Source organism: Chroicocephalus ridibundus, chromosome 8, assembly GCF_963924245.1.
Source record: "Chroicocephalus ridibundus chromosome 8, bChrRid1.1, whole genome shotgun sequence".
NCBI lineage: Eukaryota > Metazoa > Chordata > Aves > Charadriiformes > Laridae > Chroicocephalus > Chroicocephalus ridibundus.
The window spans coordinates 43031156-43056181 of NC_086291.1; the positions used below are offsets into that span (position 1 = coordinate 43031156).

The 25026-nt window shown below is 35.3% G+C and overlaps 1 protein-coding gene across 50 annotated transcripts in view; it reads left to right on the forward strand.

Annotated features, from left to right (window-relative positions):
- RBFOX1 (RNA binding fox-1 homolog 1) overlaps positions 1 to 25026 on the forward strand; it is a 908679-nt gene that overhangs the window by 603280 nt on the left and 280373 nt on the right. Inside the window, exon 1 of one of the 50 annotated variants that reach the window (XM_063342867.1) lies at positions 21136 to 21646. The exons of 45 other annotated variants lie outside the window; for them this stretch is intronic. In XM_063342867.1, coding sequence (XP_063198937.1) covers positions 21503 to 21646 — 144 coding nt within the window. In that variant the 5' untranslated portion in view covers positions 21136 to 21502. Of the gene's footprint in view, positions 1 to 21135; positions 21647 to 25026 lie in introns of those variants that run through there. 4 more of the 50 variants (XM_063342861.1, XM_063342830.1, XM_063342827.1 and 1 more) reach the window with 4 other exon arrangements.

The following is a 25026-nucleotide window of genomic DNA, read 5'->3' on the forward strand; positions in this document are numbered from 1 at the left end:
TGGGGAGCACAGAACTGGCCACAGTACTCCAGGTGTGGCCTCACCAATGCTGAGTTAAAGGAGAAGGATCATATCCCTTGTGATCTGCTCACCAGGCCCTTTCTAACACAACCCAGGATGCTGGAGACCTAGTTTGCTGCAAGGGCACATTGCAGGCTTGTGTTCAACTTGTCCTTCTGGTCTTCCATGTCCTGCCTTTTCTATAAAGCTGCTTTCCAGCCAGTTGTTCCCCATCCTGCACTTGTGCGTGGGGCTGTTCCTCCCCAGATGCAGGACTTGGTGTTACTCAGCGTGCTGTTTTCATCATCACTTTGCTTGCATTTGTAGTAGTAGTAGTTTTTGTATTGCTTTGAGTAACAGATAAAGTCTGATTTTTCAGGTTTTTCTTCTTCCAGCCCCTTGAACTTCATTCTGTGAATGCTAAATCTTCCTGGTATTTTGCAGTTTGCAGTTCACAGAAAAAATTATTCAAACATTTTACTACTGTTTCATTAAAACCTTCTGTTTATGCTACATCATAATGTTTTGATGTTTGAATTATCATAGGCATTCGTGTTTTATGGCATTCATGCTGAACTCCACCTATGTTGTTTAGATGTTTTTTCTTTCCTTTTGCTTTTCATTTCTCTCTTACCTGAGAGATTTAATATCCTAAGATTTTTTGTTACTGGCTATTTGGAAGTCAACACAAAACTTGTATGGCTCAGTTGTTGTCACTGATGTAGTCACATTACAGTTAAAGCTTTTAAAGGTGAACTTTTAGAAAATTCTTGAGAACTCAATGCCTTGATTTTCAGTGACAGCCTGTTACCTTATTATTTTTTTAAAACCCCAATACAAAAGCTTTAGGTGGTTACATTTTAATTATATGTGTTAATGAGTCGGAGGAAGGGTGAACCAAGCAGGGGCAAAACATCTGAGTCATAAAAAAAAAAAAAGTTTAAAACTACTTTAAACTAGGGAAAATGTTAGTGATCTTTTTTTGGAATTTGCGGTGCTCTATTTCTGTGGCTGTAGGTTGGAACAGATTGGATGTCAGACTGATTGTCAGCGTTTGTGTTCGTGGTTTTATATGTGGGTGGTTTCTCAAGTAAAGAATTTTGCATTTATTGCAAAAACTAGTAAGGTAACTTTCCTATAGTTATCTAGGTATTAAAATATAGAAGATGTAATTAATGCATAAGAAGAGTTTGAAAACTTACCTTTTGTTTCAAAGAAAAAGGACTCCTGAAACATAATTCACTATTAAGATTTGAACTTGAAATCTTGTGCTGAAGGGATTTGACATGATAAGTTTTAAGTAGCTTCAGTCTTTCTCTTTTCTTTCGGTTGCTTCTATCACAAGAAAAGCTATTTTCTGTATACTTGAATAAACATCCATTGAATCAATATATATGCATTTTTACACCTGTATCTATAGCAGATGGTGGTGGATTATCTTAGTTGGTTATATACTTTATCTTATTGATCTACCCTATCATCACACTTTGGACTATTACTCAAAAATCTAAGTTCTGACTCACTGTAACATTTTGAGCACATAATTTACTACTTCACAAAAGGTAGAATTGAAATGGCTCTTTTATGTCAGACGATTAAGACCTCTGTTTGAGCAGTTCTGTGAATTCTGGCATGAGGAAAATAGTCCAGTGTTTTCAATATTATAGCCTATGTGGTACAGGTCTCTAGGGATGCATTACTCCCTCTGTACTTACTGCCCCATTCTTAGTCATCTGAAACCTTCTCCCCATGATTAGAACAATAACTTGTTAAATGCTTAAACATCATAGAAAGTCATACTAAGAGGCGCGTGACAGCTACCAGCAAACACCATTCCCTTCTGCCTTAGTGCCAGAAACTCCTTGATACCACACAGAAAAAGTTATGAGTTAGAAGTGTTCTGTATTAACAGTACAGAATGGTTCTGATTTGTTCTGTATTTTGAATCAGTGCTGTTACTTGGTCACACAAATCTTACAATGTTGTTTATATTTATTTACCTACAAATATGCTTTTAATCAGTGTGACTTTGCAGGTAGTTGCTTATTTGGTTACAGATTTTATTTGTTTGTTTGTATTGCTTAATCTGTTTAAGTAGAACAAGAAAATCAAATCATAGTTAACTATGTAGGTTTATACTACATTAACAAATGTGGCTATAAAGTACAAGTTGGTATTGTTAAATTGGTCGACAAACCAGCATGATAGGAGGAAGACTTGAGCTGGAGCTGTTTATTTTGTGACATTTCGCTGCTCTGGAGCAAATTAAAAAAGGTTACTATGAGAGAGATTTGATGGCTATACTCAGTTGGCAAAACGAGAGAGCAAAAATTAGTGACAAGTGGAAAATTTCAAGCTGAAGAAGTATGAAAAATGTTTGCAGCTTGATAGATGCAGTGATGGCTAACAGCAGTATTTTAGGGTTAATGCTGGAAAAAAAAAGTACATAAGAAACCTGGAGAGTCATTGCCCTTATTAAGGAAAGAGGTAAGCATGGTGCAGCCTATTTTTTAACAGGTTAGATCAAAGAACAAATTTTGGTGATGACAGAAAAAAGTCATTATTTTAATTATTATTTTTTTGAGACCACTTAAAATAATATAATTTATATGATTTGTCTGGAAAACAAAGAAATATGTTCTTGTACGTGTTTATTTGCAAGGTGAAGGTTTATATGTATTTATAAAGGAAGAGTATGGAGAAAATCTTTTGAAAGGCAGTGTATATCTTACTGTGGGAAATAACTTCCTTTTTACTATTGGCTGTACAGAACACAAATTGTGTTCTATAGCATGCTTAATTCAGGTAAGCATTAGAAGTGTGTAAAGATATTTTTGTCTAAATGGTACAAAACCGAGCTTTTCTACTACATTTCTGTGAGTCTGGATTTTGTTTAGTTTGATCCCGTGAGGATGAGTTTTCTCAGGTATATCCCGTAGTTCTCTGTGAATTCAAATTGCTCATCAGTTAATATATAATGAAGCAAATGTACCACACAGTATAAAGCTGGGACAACAAAACCACAGTTGAAATTCAGAGAAATACAGAGACAGTGCAAAATATGAACTAATAAATCCTGCGTGAAAGCATCTAAATACTTAATTTTACTTGTGTAAAGCTTTTGTTTTGCCATGAAAGATTTAAAATATATGGCACTTTTGTATGTCTAGAATATAAATAATCTGATGACAGCATCATTCTAAAGTTCATGCATATTTTTAAAATGATTTAGTTCTCCTATAGTTCTCAATTTTATCCAGATGCCTTATTCAGTCACACCAAAAGCACATTATTGAACATTTTATTTATTATTGTGTAAGTCTTCATTCACTTGCAAGTAGAACTGTACTATTTTCAGTTGAGCTGCATATCATACCTGTTTGGAAAAAGGTAAAGATTGAGGTGTTTTTGTGTTTTGGTCTAAGATTTCTGAGGATGTTTTTTCTTGAAATAGACTCGACAAAACAGAGTAGCAGGCTTCTGGCACAAATCCCGCATGCTTTGTGCAATTAATGACTAATTCTTTCTTTATCTACTGGATTACTGATATTAGCATATCCACTCTCTGATCTATTGATATCAAGGGAATTTTCTTATAAATTTTATTTGTTTAAGCAAAATATGAAAATAACCCCCAAATTTGTGATGAATTTGTAATTTCTCTATAGAGGAGTCAGTTCTCTTTCTTCGGAAAAACTTTTTCTCATTACTGAGCGTGCATGGGATAGAGGAATTGAAGGAATGAAGACAGGTTTTCCTTCAAAATTTATTTTCGTTAACATGAGTAATTCTTTCAAGAATTCAGTAGGTGGGACACTTCTATGCAAAGAGATGATGCGGCAGAGTGCTGAGTGTGTGGGTACTGGGTTGTGGAGAATGCTCCAAGTTTCTAATCTGTTTCTGACTTAGAATGTTTTCTTAGAGGTAATTATCCCCAATAAACCTGATCAAGGTACTGCTTGCATAATTAAAATATTTTCTTCATAACTATTTGTTTGAAAGACCATGGTTTTTTTTTTTAATAATTTCAGAGCTTATGACTAATTATTCATTTAGTTTTTGAAATTGTATAGGGACAGCACTTCAGTGGAAGAAGAAATTGTCTTCAAGTGTATTTTCTGGTGTGTTAAAACCTTGCAGTGCTTTAAGATGAAAGCAAGGGGTAGGATTACATATTTAACTTAAGCATATCACATTTTTGAGGTAATTTGTAACTGGAGATAACTGCCATCTTTTACTTATGATTTCCTTGCAGAATGATCAAAAGCTGCCATTGACAAACAAATCTATTTCTCTCTAGTGATTCTGAATACAGCAGTTCCACCTGCAGAAGATTATATCTATTATATTATCACCATTGAATTAACTTTTAGTAGTGCATACACTTGAGATACGGCCAGGTGACTATCTGTTCGTTCCTTTGAGCTGGGCTAAAGTGGCCTTGCCTGTTACTTCATATCCCTACAGGTACCTGCCTGAAAAGGAGATGAAAAAGTGATATTTTTGTAATTCTTCCATAATGAATCGCTTAAAAACAAATTTGAGGCAAGTTGTAAATGATGTATTTTGCACTCTCTCCAGCTTCTTGTGTTCCTCCAGATTCACAGTAAATTAGGTAGCTTTAAAAATGTGACTTCTGTGTGTGATTATTTTGAGTTGGTATCTCGTGTCTTTGTTTGCATTCACATAATCATTACCAAAAGTTAGAAGGCCTAGCGTTTAATGACATGATGCATGAATGAATATTTCACAGATTACTTTTGGAAAGAAACTATCATTTCCTTTTTCAGAATTCACCTTTGCAAGGAAGGCAGCCTAACCTGCTTCATATAAACAGGCTATCATTTGGAGTACAGGATTTTAGAGATACAGCATTTTTTAGTAGTGTCTTTTCCAACCTCTTATTTATTAATATTGAATCAAATCTTAATCCATGTAACTTGCTGCTGTATTGTTTAATTGAATGTAATTTCATACCCTGTGCAAGATTTTTTTTAAAGATTTTAATACTTCCCCAGTAAAAATCTATTAATGAAAGATGACCATTTGAAATTTGGTGTACAAAATGAACCCAAGTTGTAAGCACTGACATGTTATTCAGCTTGAATCTTTTATTATTTTTTTTCTTCAGACTTTGTGTATGTCAAGGGAAAAAAATTGCTCTAACATGTTATGAAATATTGTGCCACATACACATAAAAACATATCATAGCTGGCATATCTGTAATTTAGTTGTAAGTATGAAATTCCTATTAGGAATCTGTATATCATATTAGCAAAACAGTATCCATGCTCTACTACATTATTTTGGTAACATGATAGCTAGATTTGAAATGGAATCCAGAGGTCATACTTGCCATCATATTGAGAATTATTTAATCGCATTTTCCTTCCTGTCACTGACCTCATCTGCAGCCATAACTACAACTGTCTACATTGCAGCAGGTGTGGAAACCCTCTAATATGTTTGTGCAATTTCATTTTCTAAACCTACAGTGAAGAAAGTAGTTTCAGTTTTCAGACTGCATATCAGCTATTTTGTGGGGATGGCACTAAAATAATCAACTATTCGATTATTTGGGATCAGTAAATTCATTATATTAAATGTATATTTCATATTTATTTTTAGGTTGTATCTGACAATTATTGAAATTATATTAGCAAATACTGAATTTACAAAAACAACAGATGAAGACAACAATAAATTACAGTGTTCAATCCCCACAAAAGCCCGTTATTCCCTGCATTGCACTTCCTCACTGCCAGTAGCAAACTTTTGTTTGTAAACTTACTTTGAGTAAGTTACATAGCCATGTTCTATTTAACAATAAAGGAACATAAAAATTTTGTGTAAGGTTCAGGAGCGTTGAGCATTTTGAATATTTCTCGTGCTGAGAAAGAGAAATTCCTGAATTTAAACTGAACTGCTGTTTTTCTCCAAGCATCTGATTTGGACTCCTTACTGGAGTAAAAGTTAAAATTACATGGGATATAACTCAAGTAAAGTTGGGTTTAGTTTGACAAAGGCTATGTATAAACCAAAACTAACTTATGATAGTGATAGCACACAAAAAATATTGTGTAACTAAGTATTGGCACAGTATACGTGGGTGTTTGTGAGTGCTGGAGGGAGAAGAAGCTTCCAGTGATTGATCTTTTCGTTTCAAAACAAAAGAACATAAAAATTTTCTGATAAAAAGTTGTGTGTGTGATATAAGAAATACAATCAGAATGGTGCTTTTGAATGTGTTTGAGGTTTTGTGTGTTTTTTTTTAAGGAGCAAACATCCTTTGAGAGAGTATAAACTCACGACAAAAATAGTGTAGATATTTAAGTTCAAGCACAGAGACTAAGAATGATATTGTGAAATGTACGTTCTGGCCATATCATGTACTTTGAGGAAGAGTGTCTCCTTTGATAAAACTTTAAAAAAAAAAAAAAGGATTTTCAGATACTGCTGTATACTGCAGATCTGAAGAATAATTTATTTTAGAGAGGTTCCCAGTTCTTATAAAGAAATGTTTTGCTACCCATATTTCTAATATCTAATAGTAAGCTTAATTGATAATTTCAGGAATGCTTAGACTATTCTAAGTTACACTAAGTTTATTCATGAAATAAAATATTTAAAATTTTATTTAGTAAAATGCACAGTCTCCTGTGTTGTGGGAGATTAACTGTCAGGGAATTTATTTTTACTTCATATTTGTTAAATTTTATAAATGTGATATATTTGTAATAGAATGCATTTTTATGTTAATTTAAATATATACATATTAGAAAAAAATGTATTATGTCACACTTCATGACAACATCTTGTTATTTTTTGCCTAAGTTAAGCTTTCATTTAGAGAAATAAATTTCTGTTTGGTACTGTTATTCCCCTCCTCCTCTGCAGGCCAGCCAGGTATTCAGCCCAATTTTTTTCCATGGTAATATGAAGCTTAACAGGGTTTTCTGTGAAAATTTAAATATTATTGTGGGGAATGAGAACTAGTTTGCCTGTAAGTTGGTACTTGGTTTTTAATTTTGTTCCCTGCTACTCCTTTTTGAGTTCATTTTTCCTGGTTGTATTCTTGATTTGGAATGGCAGCTTCAGTCTGATCTTCAGCCATCCTTCTCTTGTGGTTTTGAGCATCAAGAACATCATCAAGACGCAGGGGAGCACAAACTGTCACTCACCTTGTGTAATTATTACCAGTTTTAGCATTATTACCAGTCTAGGCTAATTCTTGAGATCCGTAACGGATTTTAGAAGTAGGTAAAACTTCTGGGGAGAGAGGATAACTGAGAAAGGAAAGCAAGTCACTCTTTTACTCCAGATATACTTCCAGCCAACAGAGGCTCATACTCTGAAGGTTTCTTATAATCGTTGCTAGCAGACTAAGAAAATAGAGGAGAATCACGGAGTATGTTGACAATACTGCATACTGTTTGTTGTAATGAATAATAATAATATATATGTGTATGTATGTATCTCCCAGGGTAATTTTTTTAATATATATATATATAATTATATCGTGTAATTTATAACTGGAATTTGATAGATTTCTAAATACTGAGTGCCAAGGCTGTGTAACTTCTGGGAAGAATAATGGAGAGGAAAACAACTTCAGATCACTTCTTGCTTGAGTGTTGTGTTTTAGAAATCACTGAGAGTGATTTTGGGGCCATGCAATAAGGGGTTACATCATGCTTTCCCCAGTCTGTCTGCCATCCATGGTACCAAATGTATGTTGGAAAAAAAATACTGAGATTTAAAAAAAAAAAAAGCTATAAAAGGAATATAACAACTGATGCTATAGAAACTGGGTATTACGTTTCTCCTACGTGATCCTTTTGGTTGCTTTCCATGTGAACAGAAATCTTGCATCATAAAGATTAAAGTTCAAGGCAGCAAGGATTGTCAACAAGAAAGGCATTCATTATTAATAATGAAAAAAAGTCATATCATTTTTCATCTTCCCAGGGAGGAAAAGGACAAAGAGACATCAACACATTAAACTGTGTAGCTAACCCATTCTGTCCTCCCTAAGCCGTAGTAATGAATGTGATATATGCAGGCAGAGACAACATACACTGCCAAAACATGTATATTTGTCATGCGATACAGCTTTCCTTTTTGGTTATCCTAGTGAGAAGCAATGCTTGTTTAAACAGGAAAATGAATGTATTTTCCAGCTGTGAATTCTGTGTCAGGGCAGCCATTTTCAATGATTTTCATCTTAGTTCCTGGCTGTTTTCTTCATAATTACATAGATAATATGTCATTTTTGCATTTGAGGTTAGTTAGATAATCTGAATTCGGAGTTCCTATACAGATTAGTTATTTCAGTCCAGGTTAAGTATCTGGGTTTGTTGTTAATGAATACAATTTGAATACCTCACCTCAGTTCTGAACTACAATAGGATTATATAAATACATAAATAGATTTTTTTTTTAATATAGGAAAATATTCTGATTAATATGTATACTAAAAAAAAGCCTCAGGATGCTTTCTTCTGTTTGGTGTGTTGTGGGTTTTTTTGGTTGGTTATTTTTTTTAACTAAGTGGCTCTTGTTTAATTACGTGTAAGAAGGTTCCCAAGTATATAGAGAGTATTTAGGGGGAAGCATTATGCTTCCCAGAAATACTTCTAGGAGATACAATCAAAAGCAAATTGTATATTGCAGTCTTCAAAATATAAATACCAGATCTTTTGAAATGAAAGAAATAAAAATATTTACAGTTCTGGAAGGCAACTAAATGTTACGTAGTTAACATGTTCAAGAAAAAATAATCAATACTTATGGTATGTTACCGGCATTGCTTCTATATAGAATTTCTTAAGGGACACAACCATCAATGTTTTCTAAAAAACTGTTAACTGTCACGAAGCTAAAAGCAAAAACGTTCTAGTGAAATTAAACTGAAGCACGAGAATAAACGGTCAACTAATAGTGAAAAAAAAAAAAACAAAACACAAAACCAAACAACAATTAATACTCATTAATATTCAGCTTTATAAATTCTGTACCTAAGGAGACATTGCTTAGGAAGCATTCACTTCATACTCTGGTCTTCATTTTGTACAATGTTCGAAAGTACTTTTGTTAAATGCATGCTATTTGACTGTACAGGCAAAGAAAACATACCCAGTTGGAACGATACCAAGTGGGGGTGTGTATCTTTACGTGCAAAGTTCATTTGATGGAACTGTAACGATGACTGGGAAGCTGTTTGGAGTGTAGGTGATGGACACATCCCCAGTGGTGTCACAGAAGGGATCACAAGAATTACCAAGGGCTGAGTATAGATTCAGGACTGCTGCTTCACTCCATGTGAAAGTGTCTGCTGTATGTTTTTGGAAGCCTAAGGCCTGCCAATTCTTAACCTATTTCATATTGGTGCATGCCTACGACTAAGGGTCTATCAGCCTGATATCATATCTTTACCTCTGAGGAATGACCTTTGGTCATACAGTCATAATGATTTATTGCCTGGGGACAAAACCCGCTTGTTACAAAGAAAGCCGATGTCTCTTCTAGCGTTAATTTTCTTCTGTTTGTGTGTTATGAATGAGTAGTAGAGCCTTGTGTGCTGATGGTTCCTCTGATTCTCAAAACCAAGTGAGTCTCATGAAATCCACTGTGTATTTTGACACAAGTGAGGTATGATAAACATTGGCAAGGGGGCAAGCAAGAGGCATGAGCCTTTCAGAGCCATAGCTGCACAATGCTGAGCTGGGGGTAGTCCAGCTGTCTCTTTTTCACAGCGATCAAACAGTGAGGTATCTGCAACACTTTATTAGATTGCATCCAGAAATGTGAAATTCATCCTCAAGATTAACTTAATAAATTTAAACTTTTTGGAATGAAAAATTTGAGTTTATGCAACTGCCCTATACTATGTTCTTCGTAAGAAGCATGAAGCAGTTGTTCAGCTATGTGAGAAAACAGCTAAAGAAATCGAATATTTTTGTTGTAGGTTGGGGGTTTTTTTTAATTAAAAAGAGGAAAAGAAGAAAATTCTTAATAGATTCTAGCAGTCTTTGATAGGTGACCAGAGAAGGTACTTTTTCATGAACGTGGCTTTGGGTCTTTAAAATCAGTCTGAATACCTGCTCAAATTTGACCAAGTAACACCTATTAAATAACTCCTAGAGGTTAATGTTTAAAATCTCAAGATTTTGCCACTTCTGAGCATCTCACCCATCCTGCTACAGATCAGGCCATGTGTGCAAGTCCTGTAAGAACAGCTGACTGTTCTGCCCCTGGTTCTCAGTTTCAAGGCATCTGACAGAGCTGTACGCAGGTTGTCCCAGTGCACCCTGCAAGCTTGGGTGTGTAAGGGGTGTTGAGCTAGACTGGAGCAGGGCATTGGAGCACAGGAGGGCCTGGTCTCTCTTTGGTTCCCTCCTGCTGTCATTGAAGCTTTGTAGAGAATGTAGGTGTCCTGTTTTGTTGGAGCAGGGGTGAATGCTGGGCTAGAGAACAAAAAAGAATGAATGAAGGCAAGGAACCAAAGGTTTCTTATTTTGTGATTCAGTCATTCCAGTGGGACTTAGTGTGTTATTTTGACTCCACATATTCTGCATTGAAAGAGGGTCAAGGTGTGTTGGGGGGAAGATGTATGTAATAGAATAATTAGGATATGTGAATTCACGTTACACAGAAAAAGTTAGTTCTGATGTTTCATAGGCTTTGAGTGTTTGTCAGTGTACGTTATATGGGAATGTGTTGATATATAAAAACATTTAGGGGTAGGTATGTATGAAAAAAGTAAAAATATTAAAAAATTAAAGTTTCTCCAGTAATTGGGGCTAACGATGTGTGTAGAACTCAATTTTGTTGATCAGATTTTTATTTTTAGCTTGAATGGAACAAATGAGATCCAGAGCAATCTCAGAATTGATCAAATACTTCTTTGTGTGTAATATTTTTCAATGAAGGTAAATGCTAAGAAGAAACTATTAACTCAGATCAATTTTCCATGTAAAGTATTAGCATTTGCAGTTTGTTTATGATTTCAGAGGAGGGGTATAAGTTTTCTTTATATCAATATCATGTACCATTACAGAGGCTAAAGGGTGGGGTTTGGTTTATTGTTTTATCTGTTGGTAATACATTTCATAAATCCCTAACTATCAATTACTTTTCTTAAGCATTCTTTAAAAGCATTTCTGTAGAGAACGTGATAGTCATAAACAGGATTAAATTGGCTGACGAATTACGCAGCAGGGCTGTCTTGTTCCTTGACTAAGTCTATTTTATGGCAATTAAATTATTTTGGCAAGATTTAGGTAAATTGTTAAAGTTAGCTAAAGTTAAAGTGTTTCTTTCCATATTATTTCAGTCTTGAAAATAATGTTGGCTTTTCAGCAATAGGTTCTGAAATATTTAAGTAAGAATGATGAGTAAATGAAAGCACACCTTGACTTTGTGTTGAGGCTATTTTTTGAGGACTAGTGGTGTGAATCAGGTATGAATGATTATCCAATCCTTGTATTGCCTCCTGTTTTAGTAATATTATTGCAGAAATTGGTTATTTTATTTAGTATTTTTATTGCAAAAACTAATAAAATTAGAATTTTTCCATGTATTTTAACTTGAAAAGCATCACCAAATCCTTGAGAAAAATGTTCCTGCTAACGTACCTGCAGCACTGCAGGTGTTTTGTGTTCAGAGAGCCCAGGACTGCATTCACTGAGTGTTCAGACTTCTAATAGTTTCAGTGAATTTGGCTCACAACAAATGGAGGATAGAACAATATTAGAGATTTTTTACTATTTGTTATTTCTATTCTAGCTGCTGATTTTAGTTAATCTTGCTTTTGTTTTTCTGCTGTTTTGTTTATCTATAAGATCTTGAAGTTGCTGTGTCTGGAGATAGTCCAGTGAGTCCTTGCATCTAATTTTGTTCTTAACTATTCTGTATTCCAGTGGAGACAGTTCAAATATTTGATATTTTACCTTTGTATTGATATGTAAAATTCATGCATCCCAGCAATGTTTCTTAGCAGAATTAGGGAATGCAATTTTGGTACCAGTAACATCAGCTTCTAGTAAAAATTCAAGATCCAGTACTAAAACCACATCTATTATACACATCATGTAGCTGATACAATAAGGTACGTGCTACATCTTAATAAGAATTGAGATTGTCTCTGGAGCAGGGAGGTTATTATGTTCGCAGTGAGGTATACTCTCTCTTTAGAGTTCACTTTCAGGTAACTGGATGGCACTAAACGCTTGTAATTAGATGTGAAACCCTTTGTGTGTAGGTCACCTGGCTTATGTTGACTGAGACCTGATGTTAGCACCTGATGACTGTTTAGTGCCCTGGATGAAATTCACAGCTGATCTCAATTAGTCTCCTGCAGGAGAATTATCTTCATCACAATTGGCACCTGTGATGGCAGGCTCGGGGGGAGGCTAAAGGTTTGAAGAGGCTAGAGAATGTGCATTCTGAGAGGCAGTCCTTACGGGTTAGAGCTGATGCAAATATATGGAAGCATTAGAACTTGTACTATGCTGTGTTAAGGAAGAACAGGTATGTTGGTATCTGACGTAAATAATTTGGCAATTTTAATTTAGTTAATTTTTTATTTTTACTTTATCTCTTTAATAATACACAAGATGTATACAGGATGGTACTTTTCATTTGATGTATGTGCTTTGTGGGTATAGTAACATAACTTAAAGAAAAAATGAGTTACGTGTGAGGTCTTGGCTTTGTATTGCTTTGAATGGCCACTTCAAAAATGTGTCAGTATCTATGCTTGTCAGTCCCCCATCCCTTCACTTAAATACAGTATTTGCTAATTAATAAGGTTATCTGTTTGGTGTATTCTTTTCTCCCTTTTTTGAGTGGAAATTCTGCATGTGTTCTGGGGAAGATCAGTAGTCTACATTTTGTACATTGTATTGTGCACATGCAACATGACTTCTATGTTTTGAGCTGTCTTTCTTTGGAAATGTTCATGTTTCAAAGGACGTAAAGGAGGTGAAGGTCCTATCCAAAGTGAAAGGTTGTTTGATGCATGACTAGAGCATTGGGAAATCTGGTTGTAGATGTGTGAGATAGAATATTGAAAGGGGTCTTAGAGAAAGTAAGGAATGTCAGGTAATCCATGTGTAAATGTTTAACAGGAGTAGATTTTAATGCCAAGCCTTGAATGGTCTGAATCCCGGGGGAGGAGAAACTTGAACTTCATGCAGAAAGCAGAAGACATGGTGATAGTGCCAAAAAGCAGCAGAGGGGAAAAAGAAGAGTGAATTCAGTGTTACCAGTGTGGATTTCATTGAATAAAAGAAGATCAGGGAGGAAGGAATTAGAAGTAGAAAAGGTGAAGGATGGCCACCATAACAAGAGAGTTGATTAGTGTTGATGAAAGCAAACAACTTCTAGAGAATATTGTAGAAGAATTTGCAGACTGTAGTTATTAGCTGAGGAAAAGGAAGACTCAGAGATGTTGAATGTGACACCTTATCAATTGAAGTAGGAAAAGATAAAAAAAATAGCAATTAGAGTGTGAAGAGAGGAGGGAGCTGATGCTGTGCTCATGAGCAATCCTGATAGAGGTTACACTAATGAAGTGATTGGAAAGGTAGTATGGAGAGGACAGGATCCCCAAAGGACTCTGGAAAAAAAAAATGTTTAGAAAAAAGCAACTGCTTCTTTCAAAATCAGCAGATAGAATAAACCGGGGGGAAAAAAAGAGACACAAAATTGACTCTGTATATAAAATCGAACTTTCTCACACAGGACTTCTGTCCCTGTTTCAAGGCTTAATGAGCAGGCCTATATAGGCAGCTTTGTATCAATTCCATATGCAAAGCTGCCTTTATGCCAAAGCATGTAATTTTGCAAGGGTTATATAGAGCCAAAATTCTTAAGTCTAAAAAAAACCCTCCCAAAACAAACAAACAAAACCAACAACAAAAAAAAACCCCACCCAAATCAAAACAACTAACCCTTCTCCTTATAGATTGTGGCATAGGAGTGAAGTTGGATCATGGCATCTGGTGTCTTTCTGCTGGAATGGTCTCTTGGAGAGCTTATAGTTGGCTATTTTGGAAAGCCTTTATAGTGCTTCAGCATAAACTGAACCTCAAAGCTACAACCCCCTCCATTTTAATTCTTCTGAGCTGCATCTTCATCTCTTTGGATGAAGATGCGTATTTAACTAGAACCATTCAGTCTTGGCCATAAGAATTTGAAGATGTTTTAGTTGACAGATTGAAAGACACAAGAAAGAATTAGAGATGAAGGGCTAGATTCTGAACAGTCATTGAGCTAAATTTAAAACTGACTTAGTCCATCTTACTGGCTAGTGTCAAAATGATGAGGAATATTTTTCGCTTTACTGGTAGATGATGATAAATAAAGTCCTCAAGGGAGCTTTGGATGTATTGTTTGTTGAACTGGAGGGATCACATACTCACGGGGAGCCGTCAGGCTGTAAACTGTAAGCAAAGGACAGGGGAAGTGGAGACTTAGAGATCCAGCTGCAGTTAATGGAGGATTTGTTGGTTTGATACATGAGCATGGTAATATTTACCTGCTGTACAATAAAATGAGCTGCTGTATTGTGGACTAAGTCTGGTGGATTTAGATTTGGGCAGAATATATGAGAAATACCCAGCTGCAGACAGATTAATAAAAAGAGAAGTGATTTCATCGTAGAAGGAAACTGTTAATTTCATTCCTACAGAGAAAAGATACAACCTTTACATAATAGTATAATAATAATTTATTCTCCTTCTGTGATCTGACATTTCTTTTTTTTTTTTTAAGACATTAATAATCTTTCACAAAAACCTAAAACTTCAGCAAGATGTGTTTATGCTTCCCTATTATGTATACTTATAATTGCATTTGGTTTGGGTTTTTTTAACTTTTATTACTGTCATATGAAAACAAGCTCTAAATTCTTGTGCTCCCACTGCTTATTTTGCACTCCAAGTTAAATTCTTTCATTGTGATTTCATAACAGCAGCAAAGCGTGATGGTGCAAATCAAGGAGCAAAAAATTGGGGCAAACATTCTTTGATTAATTAATTTATGTGAAAATTTTAGTTTAAAACAAGTATATTCGATGTGAACAGAAGAGAGATTGTAGTACTGCAAGTGACTTGTGTCTATATAAAATAAGAAAACAGAATTTTGTATAAAACCAAATTTGGGTGAAATATATATATATAGTAAGTCCTTCCAGTTCAAATGGTCTCGCTTTCTCCTATCTGATCCTTATCAAACAGCCCAGAGTGGCAGCAGGCAAAGGGTAGGCTTCATCACTTTAGATAAAACTGTAGATGACATCCTCATACTGAATCCTACATCCCCATCCTACATACTGAAGCTTTAAACTACTTAACAAGTTGTACACAATTTTCTGTGATAAATACTCATTAGTTTCGCATATTACTTTTTTAAAAACTTATGAGTTTCTTAATTCTGAGTTAACTTTCTAAGGGTCATATTGTTATGTCTTTTCATCCAGAATTTTGGAAAGAATATTACAGGGCAACACTATGAGTGACATACTGATGTCTTCTTGCTAATAATGACTTAAATGGTAACTAAATAATAACCTAAACGGTAACTATTTAACTATTATAGCTGGACCCTTCAGTCAAAGTGGTTCTTTTGTGAAGCAGGCTTGTACCAGTGTCTCAGATTTAAAGAATGTCTGTGTATGTCTGTTTCAAAAAGTTTATTTGGAGTCATGACAGTAGTGCATGGTGGGTGAGAGCACCCTGTGCTACCTTTGTGCTAGGTGGAGTGGGAGTGGGATTGACAAAAGGTTTTGCTGCTCTATTTCCCTGCTTCTTGAGTCTGTATTCAGAAGGTAACAGTTTAGATAAAGCTGCTTTCCTTTTTTTTTTTTTTTTTTTTTTTCCTCCTCCCCCCAAAAAAGAAGTAATTGCACATCATCTTAAGCTTTCCTAAATCAGGGCTTGCTCTTGATCCATTACTTGCTCCTCTGCGTAGTGCAGTCCTTCCTTTGTTCTGGCAATGATGCTTGTGCCATTTGGGTGAGGAGTGCTTTCTGAAAGCTTTTGCTACTTCAGTTACCAGCCTTGTTGTCTTTCCAGTTGTCTGGCAACTGAGTCATTTGTGCCAATGACTAGCATGAAAAGTGGATGGGAACATCTGGAAGAGAGCAAGGGTGATGGTGATCCCCACGTAATTCAAGGTGCTTTGGAACCTCATCCTGTGCCTTCAGTGCACTATTGTGGTTAGGCGTAGGCATATGTTTTTGAGATGCAAGTCTCCTGATAAAATACTTTTTTCTACCCTTTATTTACTATGCAAATTGCGTAGCAGATTCAGTTACACCATCAAAAATCGGGTACAGCTATTTTAGTATCTGGTTTAAGCCGAGGCTGGTATAACCTGCGTCTCCACTAGATGGAGTTCCTGGTATAGCTGTTCAGGGAGCTCCGGCAGAGAAAACCCTCCGAGTGGAGAGCGGGTCTCGGGTGCCAGGGGACAAAGAGGACTCTTAAGCTTGGATGCTAACCTTGCTTTCTACAGTGGAAAATCACGAGTGAATCTACAGATTTTTGAAGAGATACACTGGTGTAAACTAGGACAAAGTGAAACAGGATCAGGTTGTTAGGCCTCTCGTCTTTCCGTACTCTCCTGCTCCCGACGTCCCTGCTCCTTGCTTTCTACAGAATATCTAGATACTGCAGGCCAGGAAAATAAGACCTGTCAAGGAACATATGGCTTCTGTTTGGAAGGGTCTCTAACTCTTTAAAGGCTGAACTGTATTCATTTATTTAATTATTTATTTACCTTCCCCACCCCAAATACATTGGTGGGGAAAAAGGGCTCTTGGCTTCTCATGTTGTGCAAAATCTAGATAGTTAATATTGAATGCTTATGAAATATGTATTAAGTGGTGCTGAAGAGGTTAACTGTACTACAGAGTCTTTGTAGACGTTATGTATGAAATACTGGAGAAGTCAATGGACATAACACAGTGCTTAATAGAAACAGAAAATTAGTGATTCTTATTTGCCTGAGGTAAGCATGAGCCTCTGTAATGTCTTGATCTTTGTGCAAAGATCTAGCAAGAAGAGCAATCTTCACAGAAACCTTAAATTAGAAATAGGGATTTCCATGACAAGAAAATATCACTGGAAGGATGAGATGTCACCCATTAATTGAAAAGAATAGAGGGAAACAAATTATTTTAAAACATCAGTGATATTTCCCTAGTTTATTTTAAAGAAACTGTAACACGCATATATAAGAAAATAGAATACTTTGTGGAATAAAGGCAAATATTAATGGTTGCTAGTAATTTGTCAAAATATGTTAATGCAGCATTCTGTTTTTAAGCTCATAATATGCTGCTTTTCCTGGTTTGAAGTCCTGGGAGCTATTTTTTCATGTGGTGTTAGAAAAGGAGTTAGAAAGGACTGCACTACTATTAGCTGCTTTACCGCTTGCCTGAGTTATTTTTATACTACATCAACCATTTTATAATGTGGAGAGGAAAATGCATTCTTCACATGGATAATAGTAATATGCATGTGAAGATTTTATTTTTTTTTTTTTAATGCTTGACATCTGGAGGCATACAGTCTTTATAATACTGTGTGCCTTCTACATGTGTAAACTTGTTAGTGTAGGGTACTACTTAGACAAGTTTGAAGTGTAAAATGGTGTGTGGTCTTGCAGGTGATCTCGTTCAGATCTTTTTTTTCTTTGATGGAAAAGGTTTGACTGATTATTCAGTCTGCTCTGGTAATTCTAAAGCTTACCTTTTAGGTTGAATTCTTGTAAATGTGGAATTTGAACTTAAGTTTTGAGATGCAGAAGTTGACTGCCAGATCACAACAAATTGAGTGGATGATTTTAAATGGAGCATGTTATACTAAATAAACAAATGTGTTGTAAATGAAAGAGTGTTTTTGTATTTGTACGTCAGCTGTGTGAGAAATGCTGTTGGTTCTCTTTGCTTTGTTTCAGAGATTCTTTGATTTCATGTTTTTATTTGCATCTTTGCTGTTAGTGTTTTTAAACGGCACTGTGGAAAAACTTTTTATTTCTACATCTCTAATTAAACTCCCGTAGAGGCTGATTTAGGTTGTGTAGATTGGTAGCCTCCTTTTGTTTCAAAAAAGGTTTGTAGTAGTCATTAATTGATGTCTAATTGGCAATATCAGCAACTGAGTGTGGGATAACTTGAATTCAGTTACTGACCCAACAGAGCAGCATGGAGGCAACTGGAAGATGTCACATCCTGTAGGTGAAGTGGGCTTTGCAATTGCACACATTGATTTGTATAGAATAAGGAAAAATCAAGTTGTTAATAATTTGCAGGTGAGCTATTGATGGGGCATATGCTATTCTGTGAAATTGCATAGTAGTTATAGGGATACCGTCACTGTGCATGAGGATAGAAGGTCAGATTTTGTACAGTCATTCAGGTACCTTTGGCAAATTTGTGGTGGTACTTACTGTATATATAGCCATAACCTGGAATGTGGTTATGATTGATGGGTTGGGTTTGGTAGAAGAGTGGGTATAAACAAGGAAATGGCTTTAAAGAAGAGACATTGATTTTATTTTTATAAAAATAAAACACATTTTGTTACCTCTTTTTAGACATAATGACAAGTTATGCTTGGAAGGGATGAGTGTTGGTAATGACTTTCCCCTGCATCTCTTGAAGTAGCATATATCAGGCTAAAGAATTGTGTTTCTTAGGTCTCTTACAGTACTGAATTATGTATGTTTATCTGTTGTTTCTCTGTGTATAGATGATTCGGATAGTTAAAACAATGATGTTCTTGTTTTAATAATATGAATATAAAAATGTAAGGTATTCATAATATTTGTGGGTCGTATTTTGCTTACTTGGAAGTGTGTGAAAATTAAGGATAAAAGACCAATGAGAAATTTACTTCTACAATTAAGATTGGCTACATTTACACTACTAAATTCTCTTGAAGTAATTGTTCAACACACATCTTTTAAGAGTTTAATCTGTTTTATGGATGTCCTTTTAGCTGTAAAATAGTGCAATAGACAGAAGAAACTTTGCTTGACCATCACCATGTTCCAGAACTTCACTTTGGGAAATTGGATAGACTTATATAGTTCCAAACTGTTTGGCTAGGAAGCATGCTGCCTTTGATTTTGACATTATGTGGAACGAGTTGGTTATTTGCCTCCTTACATAACATATTTGTTTTTCATTAAACATTCTGATAAGGTCTTATTAAAGTACCATGTATTATTTATGGTATTTCATATGAAAATGAGCTGAAGGGAAAATTCTATCAGCTTTGGGCATTTGCAGAATAACAGCCTTTCTGTGCTAAGGGGGGAAAAAAAAAAAGGGAAGAAAAGCATGACATACTCCTGTCAGAACAGGAGACTGCTTAAGGCAGAGAGAAAGAATGAAAAAGGAGAAAGGGCATAGAAGAGAGTTCATTCCTCCTCCTTCTTGCTCTCTCTTGCTCTGTGGTGTGTGTGGCTTTTTGTTGGTGGTTTGGTTTTTGGTTTGTTGTTTGGGTGTTGGTTTGGGGGGTTTTTGTGCGTGATAATCTGTGTTGTTCTGTATCTCGGCTGTTCTAGTAGATTGGTTCATGATAAACTGCAAAAGCATGGATGTTTCCTAAGCCAAAACCAATCCCTGTCTTGTAAGTTTATGCATGATTGTTTTGGTGTTGATTACTGAGTTCTAAATGCATTGGTTTTGTTGCATTGACTGCTTTTGAAAAAGAAAATTATGTAATAACTGATTCTGCCGGAAAATTTTCCGTTTTGCATGAAGAAGACTTAGTGGATCTAAATCAGTCTCTGAAGCTTGTGTGGGTGCAGGTATGTGTGCGCACATGTAGAATGAAAAAGAATATTTATTTTTTTTATAATACATCGCCTGAGTTGCAGTGACATGTTTTGTATCTGTTTCCAGTTAAGTGGGGACTATTATTTGTTTTTAAGGGTAGCTCTTAATATCAAACCAGTTATGCTGTTGATGAAATAGACCTCTCTTGTATGTGAGTTATTTATTTATTGTTGTTAACATTAAACTCTTGATCCAAGATGTATTTTTGTGGGAGTTAGATATCCTATAAAATAGGTAATTTTAAAATCTTCTGCAGAGTCTTTTTAAAAGGAACCTCTTCAAAACCTCAGGTGTTGCTTTGAGGTTTGACCTTCTTTCCTGAAGAATTAATATTTAATTCATTTGTCAAATTCTAATTAAAAATAGTAGTATCTTCTGTTATACTTGAGTTGTATCTAAGAAAAAAGAGACCTGTAATATAGGACCTCAAGGACAAGCTGTGATATAAATTATTTGATTTGCAGGTCACATCCTACTTTATTACATAAAGACTAACTAGATCTACTAATGAATAATTATTACTCCATAAAATAAGGGGGGGGCGGAGGGGGGGGAAAGAGAAAAAGCCTGCAAGAGTGGAATACTAATTTGAGGTATCACTCTCAAAGTAAAATGTAAACATTAAATTCTGAAAATTGCAAATGTAATTTTTGCATGTAACCTGATAGGGCAGTCCTTTATAATAGGTTGTCTAGCTGTCAAACAAATTTGTAATTTTAGATGAGATGGGGTTTAGACCAATTTTAAGATACAGTCTTTATCCAAGCCTGCTCCCCTCCCCCCAGTAAAGTAGACACAGTGTGCCATAGAATTTTGCTTCATTCCTAGTGTTTCTGCTGCACTGGTTACACAAATATTTCACAGTTTCGCTGTAATGCTTTTATAGGCTTCTCTGGGAAAGTAGATGGTGAATGAAATGTAGATATCAAATTAATTTGTATTTTAAAAAAGCTCATTTACTGATAGCACTGTATATTTGCTAGAATCCTCTTGAATAGACAAGATTCTTTCCCTTTCCCACTTTGTGTTTCATACTTTTGTTCTTAGAAGGGGAAAGCCCTTTTTATGTCAGGTGTGAGACCTGAGAGGGGGGGAGGAAGAAAAGTGTGTGTGTGAGTGTGTATGCGTGCGTGCAGAATCATAACAGGCATTCAGTCCCAGCTGGGCAATGACACTAATTGCCCAGATCTCATGGATGCCTGTGATGCAGCACACTCACTTTCTCTCCTTCCCTATCCTCTCCAGGGATTTTTAAAATGCAGTATTTGAATTTTGGTGAGTGGTAAAGACCCTGCCCTAGGACCCATTTGACAAATGAGAAGCTGTGCAGCATCAGCACCAGCCGACTGAGCCTCACTGAGTCAATCTCTCTCTCTACTAGTCAGCAGCTACTGTTGTGAGACAAGCTTCAGCTCTCTCTGTCATTGAGGAAGTTCCATTTGCTCATCAATAGGCTGCAGGCTGTGTCTTCTTTTTTTCCTCTCTGTTGAAAATTCGTAGTTTAAATCTACCAAGTTGCCTTAGCTGACAAATGAATGTAGGGATCTAGCGCTGGGGAAAAAAAGGCATTCAAGAAATACTGTTTCTCGCTTAAATAATCAAAAGGGAAAAAAAACGTAGTGACAAGATAGGGCAAACGTGCTTGCATGCAAGCCCCCTCACTTGTTCTACGTAGACTTCAGAGCAACACCATGCAGCATCCCCTTACGGGTGCAACCTGCGTGGCACTGCCGAATGTGGGCATGTGTCCCCAGCTCTCCTGTGCCTTGACTTTTATGTACTTACAGCAGGTAAGTTCGCTTAACTTTTTCTTTTCCTATAGTGCCTGCTTTGTCAGCGTCATTTGGGGGATTTGTAATCTTGGAGGTATTTTTTTTGCGTGAATAGACTGTATAAATGTCTCCCACTGTGTGGAGTGAATGTTGTGCCTGCACTTAAGAATGGTGAGTGAGTAGAAAATATGTTTAGTTTTTGTTCAAGCGTTTGCATGTCTTCCCCCCCCCCCCCAACAATGTCTTTATTGATGCTGTTTATAGATATTTAACACAGCACTTTGACTGCATTTCTCGTGGATACTGTAGCAGAGTTTCAGCCATAAAGGACTGCTCTTTATTCACTTGCAGGCATAAATTATACTTCTAATGTAAATGTGCCCAATGGCAATTTTGTTTAAGCCTTCTTTGAAGGCAGGAATTTTAAGTCTGTGTGGAAACGTGCTGCTGATTAAAATCAAGCTGATTTTTAGTTCACCAAAGAAAAAGAAAAAAAAAAAGATAAATCTTTATCTGTGCAGAATTAACACTTCTATCACTGAAGTATATTGGAAAGGGTTTAAAAAGAATGTTCTGATACCAGCAAAATGATACCAATATCTAGTCCATTTTTAAGATTATTCTTTTTCAATTCATTTCATATAATTTTTGCTTCTAAGGTTTTTTTAAGTATTTCCATACCTCTCCTTCCCCAAATTATTTACTAGTTGGTACTCTCTCTCTGTTATAACATGAAATAAATAACTGGATAATAACACATTATATTTTTAAAAACTAGTATTTTGGAATCATCATTGTATTCTATTTCTCTATTTTATAACTAAGTCTACCGTTACAGAGAGTCATCTAGTAAGTATGGAGAGCCAAGACAGAAATATGTTATCATGTGAAAATGATTAATCCTGTTTATTCTGTTACTTTCTGCTGAAACTTGAGGGGAAAAAATTCTTGTGCCTACTGTAACAAATAGGGGCATTTCTTCTAACTTCCACTAGAATAGTTTATATGCATATTGACTTCCATGAAACAGTCTCTAACTTTATTTCTGCATTTACAAATGCCAGAAAGATGCTTTACAGTATTTCTTTTTGTTCCTAAAGATTAAATGAAATAGATTTAAAGCTTATTTTTATTTCAGAATATTTGTTTTCTATTACTGCTGAAAGAACAGAGCTCAAGTATTTGCAGGATCCCCTTCTGTAGCTTTTTTTTTCTTCTTCAGTAGTGTAGTATAAACCATTTCTGCTTTACAGCATAGGAGTGCATAATAAAAGATTCTTGTATACGCCCTAGATTATACATGTGTGTGGGAGGGATTCATATGTCTGCAATTAAAATTTGCATCAGATAAATATGATGTATTTAATATTTAAATAAATTGCATGTCATAATTAAAATGTATGTTCTTAGTAGTTCTGTATTCTGGATACATTTTGGAAGTTACATTTATAGATCAGCTTTAATGATCCAGTGTGACTTGTCCACTTACTGGTTGTATACAAAATGTACTCCTGTATTTTGTTGGATTTCTTCCTTTGAGTTTGCCAAACAACGATCTGTATATTAGAGATCCAGCTTTTGAAAGGAAAAATGTGAATTAAGGTGAGAGGTCAACATGGCCACACAAGGAGCTGATAAAGGATAACATAAAGATGAGGTTAGGTGCTATAATAACCTTCCTCTGTGAGCTATTGCAGTATCATTATGCAAACACATCTATAGTATGGCACTGCTTTAAGGTTTAAGAAACTGTGCAACCATAATGATTACTTTAAAATAGTGAATTCAATTCCATCTATTCCATTTGAGAGAAAGATGAGAAGTGATTGCTAATGCACTTTACAAAGTGCTATATCTAGTGGATAATTTTTAACTCTTTAAGTGGATTAACTGCCACAGTGAAAGTATCTTTTTTTATTTTATTTTAAAGTTTTGGCTTTATCATTTGGTTAATCCTATTGTCAGTTTAGAATCACAATTATATATAAGTTTAAAAGTCATCTGAATTCCTGATTATAATTTTGGCAGGTTCAAAATTCTGTGCTTGTTGCTTCTTTTGGTTGCTGGTTGGCATTTTAGTTATTCTGGATTCCTAGAGAGTCAGATAATTATCATCTTAATTCAGATAGGAGTTGTTATTTTATGTATTTGGTTAAGTATTTCTTTAGAAATTTTACTTTATCTCAATATTATTCAAGCAGAAAGATAGTACTGTGGTGGCATTACCTACAAAGCAAATGTAGCATGGTTCTGGTTTAAAATAGGAAAGGATAACAAATGTTTTATATTTTTGAAAACACTAATCAACTTTTACCATGACGGTCTACTTGGGGTTTTTTTCCTATTTTTTCTATATCTGATAATTTCTAGCAAATCTACAAAAACACCTATGTTTTGTATGTTTACTACTATTTCGGTGAAACTGTAAATGTTTTGCTCACTCTATAAAGTTGTCTCTCAATCTTAAATACTGGTAACCTAAAAGCTTTATCTGGCAGCTTAATAACTGGTGATTCCCCCCTGTCTGTGGACCCTGTGACCACCAGTTTATAGACATTATGTGAGCCTATCCAGTAGAGTATATTTTCCTTTAAAAATTGCACTTCAGATATGTCTGCTCACTTGCACCTCAATTAAAATTAATTCAGACATCTGTATTACAACTGAGCTCGCTCTCAGTTGTTAAACTTTACTTTCTATTTAGAATCTATGAAAAAAATTATTCTCTATTTTTGTGTGTATCTGCTAAATACGCTAGTGTTCTGTCACATTTGAGTCTTATAATTGGATATATGTTTTTCCTGAAAGACTATAGCAGGTGTTACGTTCTTCTCAAGATGGGCAAACCAGTCTTTCTGTCGATAAATACTTGCATAGCCATGAAGATGGTGGTTTTCTATGAAGCTGTATTAATCATTTGGGAAAATGTGTGTTTTGGTAGTCATTTAAAATTAGCAATTATTTATTTGCTAAACTAACACCGCTTGGTCAGTTTGTTTAGTATAAATGGATAAATTGTTTTCCACAGTGTACCCACAGAAGTGCTCTACTACTTTTTCTCCAGTGTCAGAAACTTAAATGTGTGCTCTGGTATCTTCCAGACTATGCATGTATATAATGTTTTAAGAGTGAGGAACTGAATTTTTTTAAAACAGTTTCTGCATACAGGATGCTTTACCTAAAAACATTTAAAGCTTAACTGTTGAAAATAAGTAAAGTACAGAGGCCTAGTTCACATTATAGATTAACTGTCAATAAGATATTCACTTGAAAAAGCCAACAAAAACTGAAGGATGCATCCGAGTTAGTTGAGCTATTTGAAATGGCGTGAAAGTATTTGGATGTTCTCTTACTAAGACGCTTCTAACTTTAGAAATCCAGGAAACGTTTTCAAACAA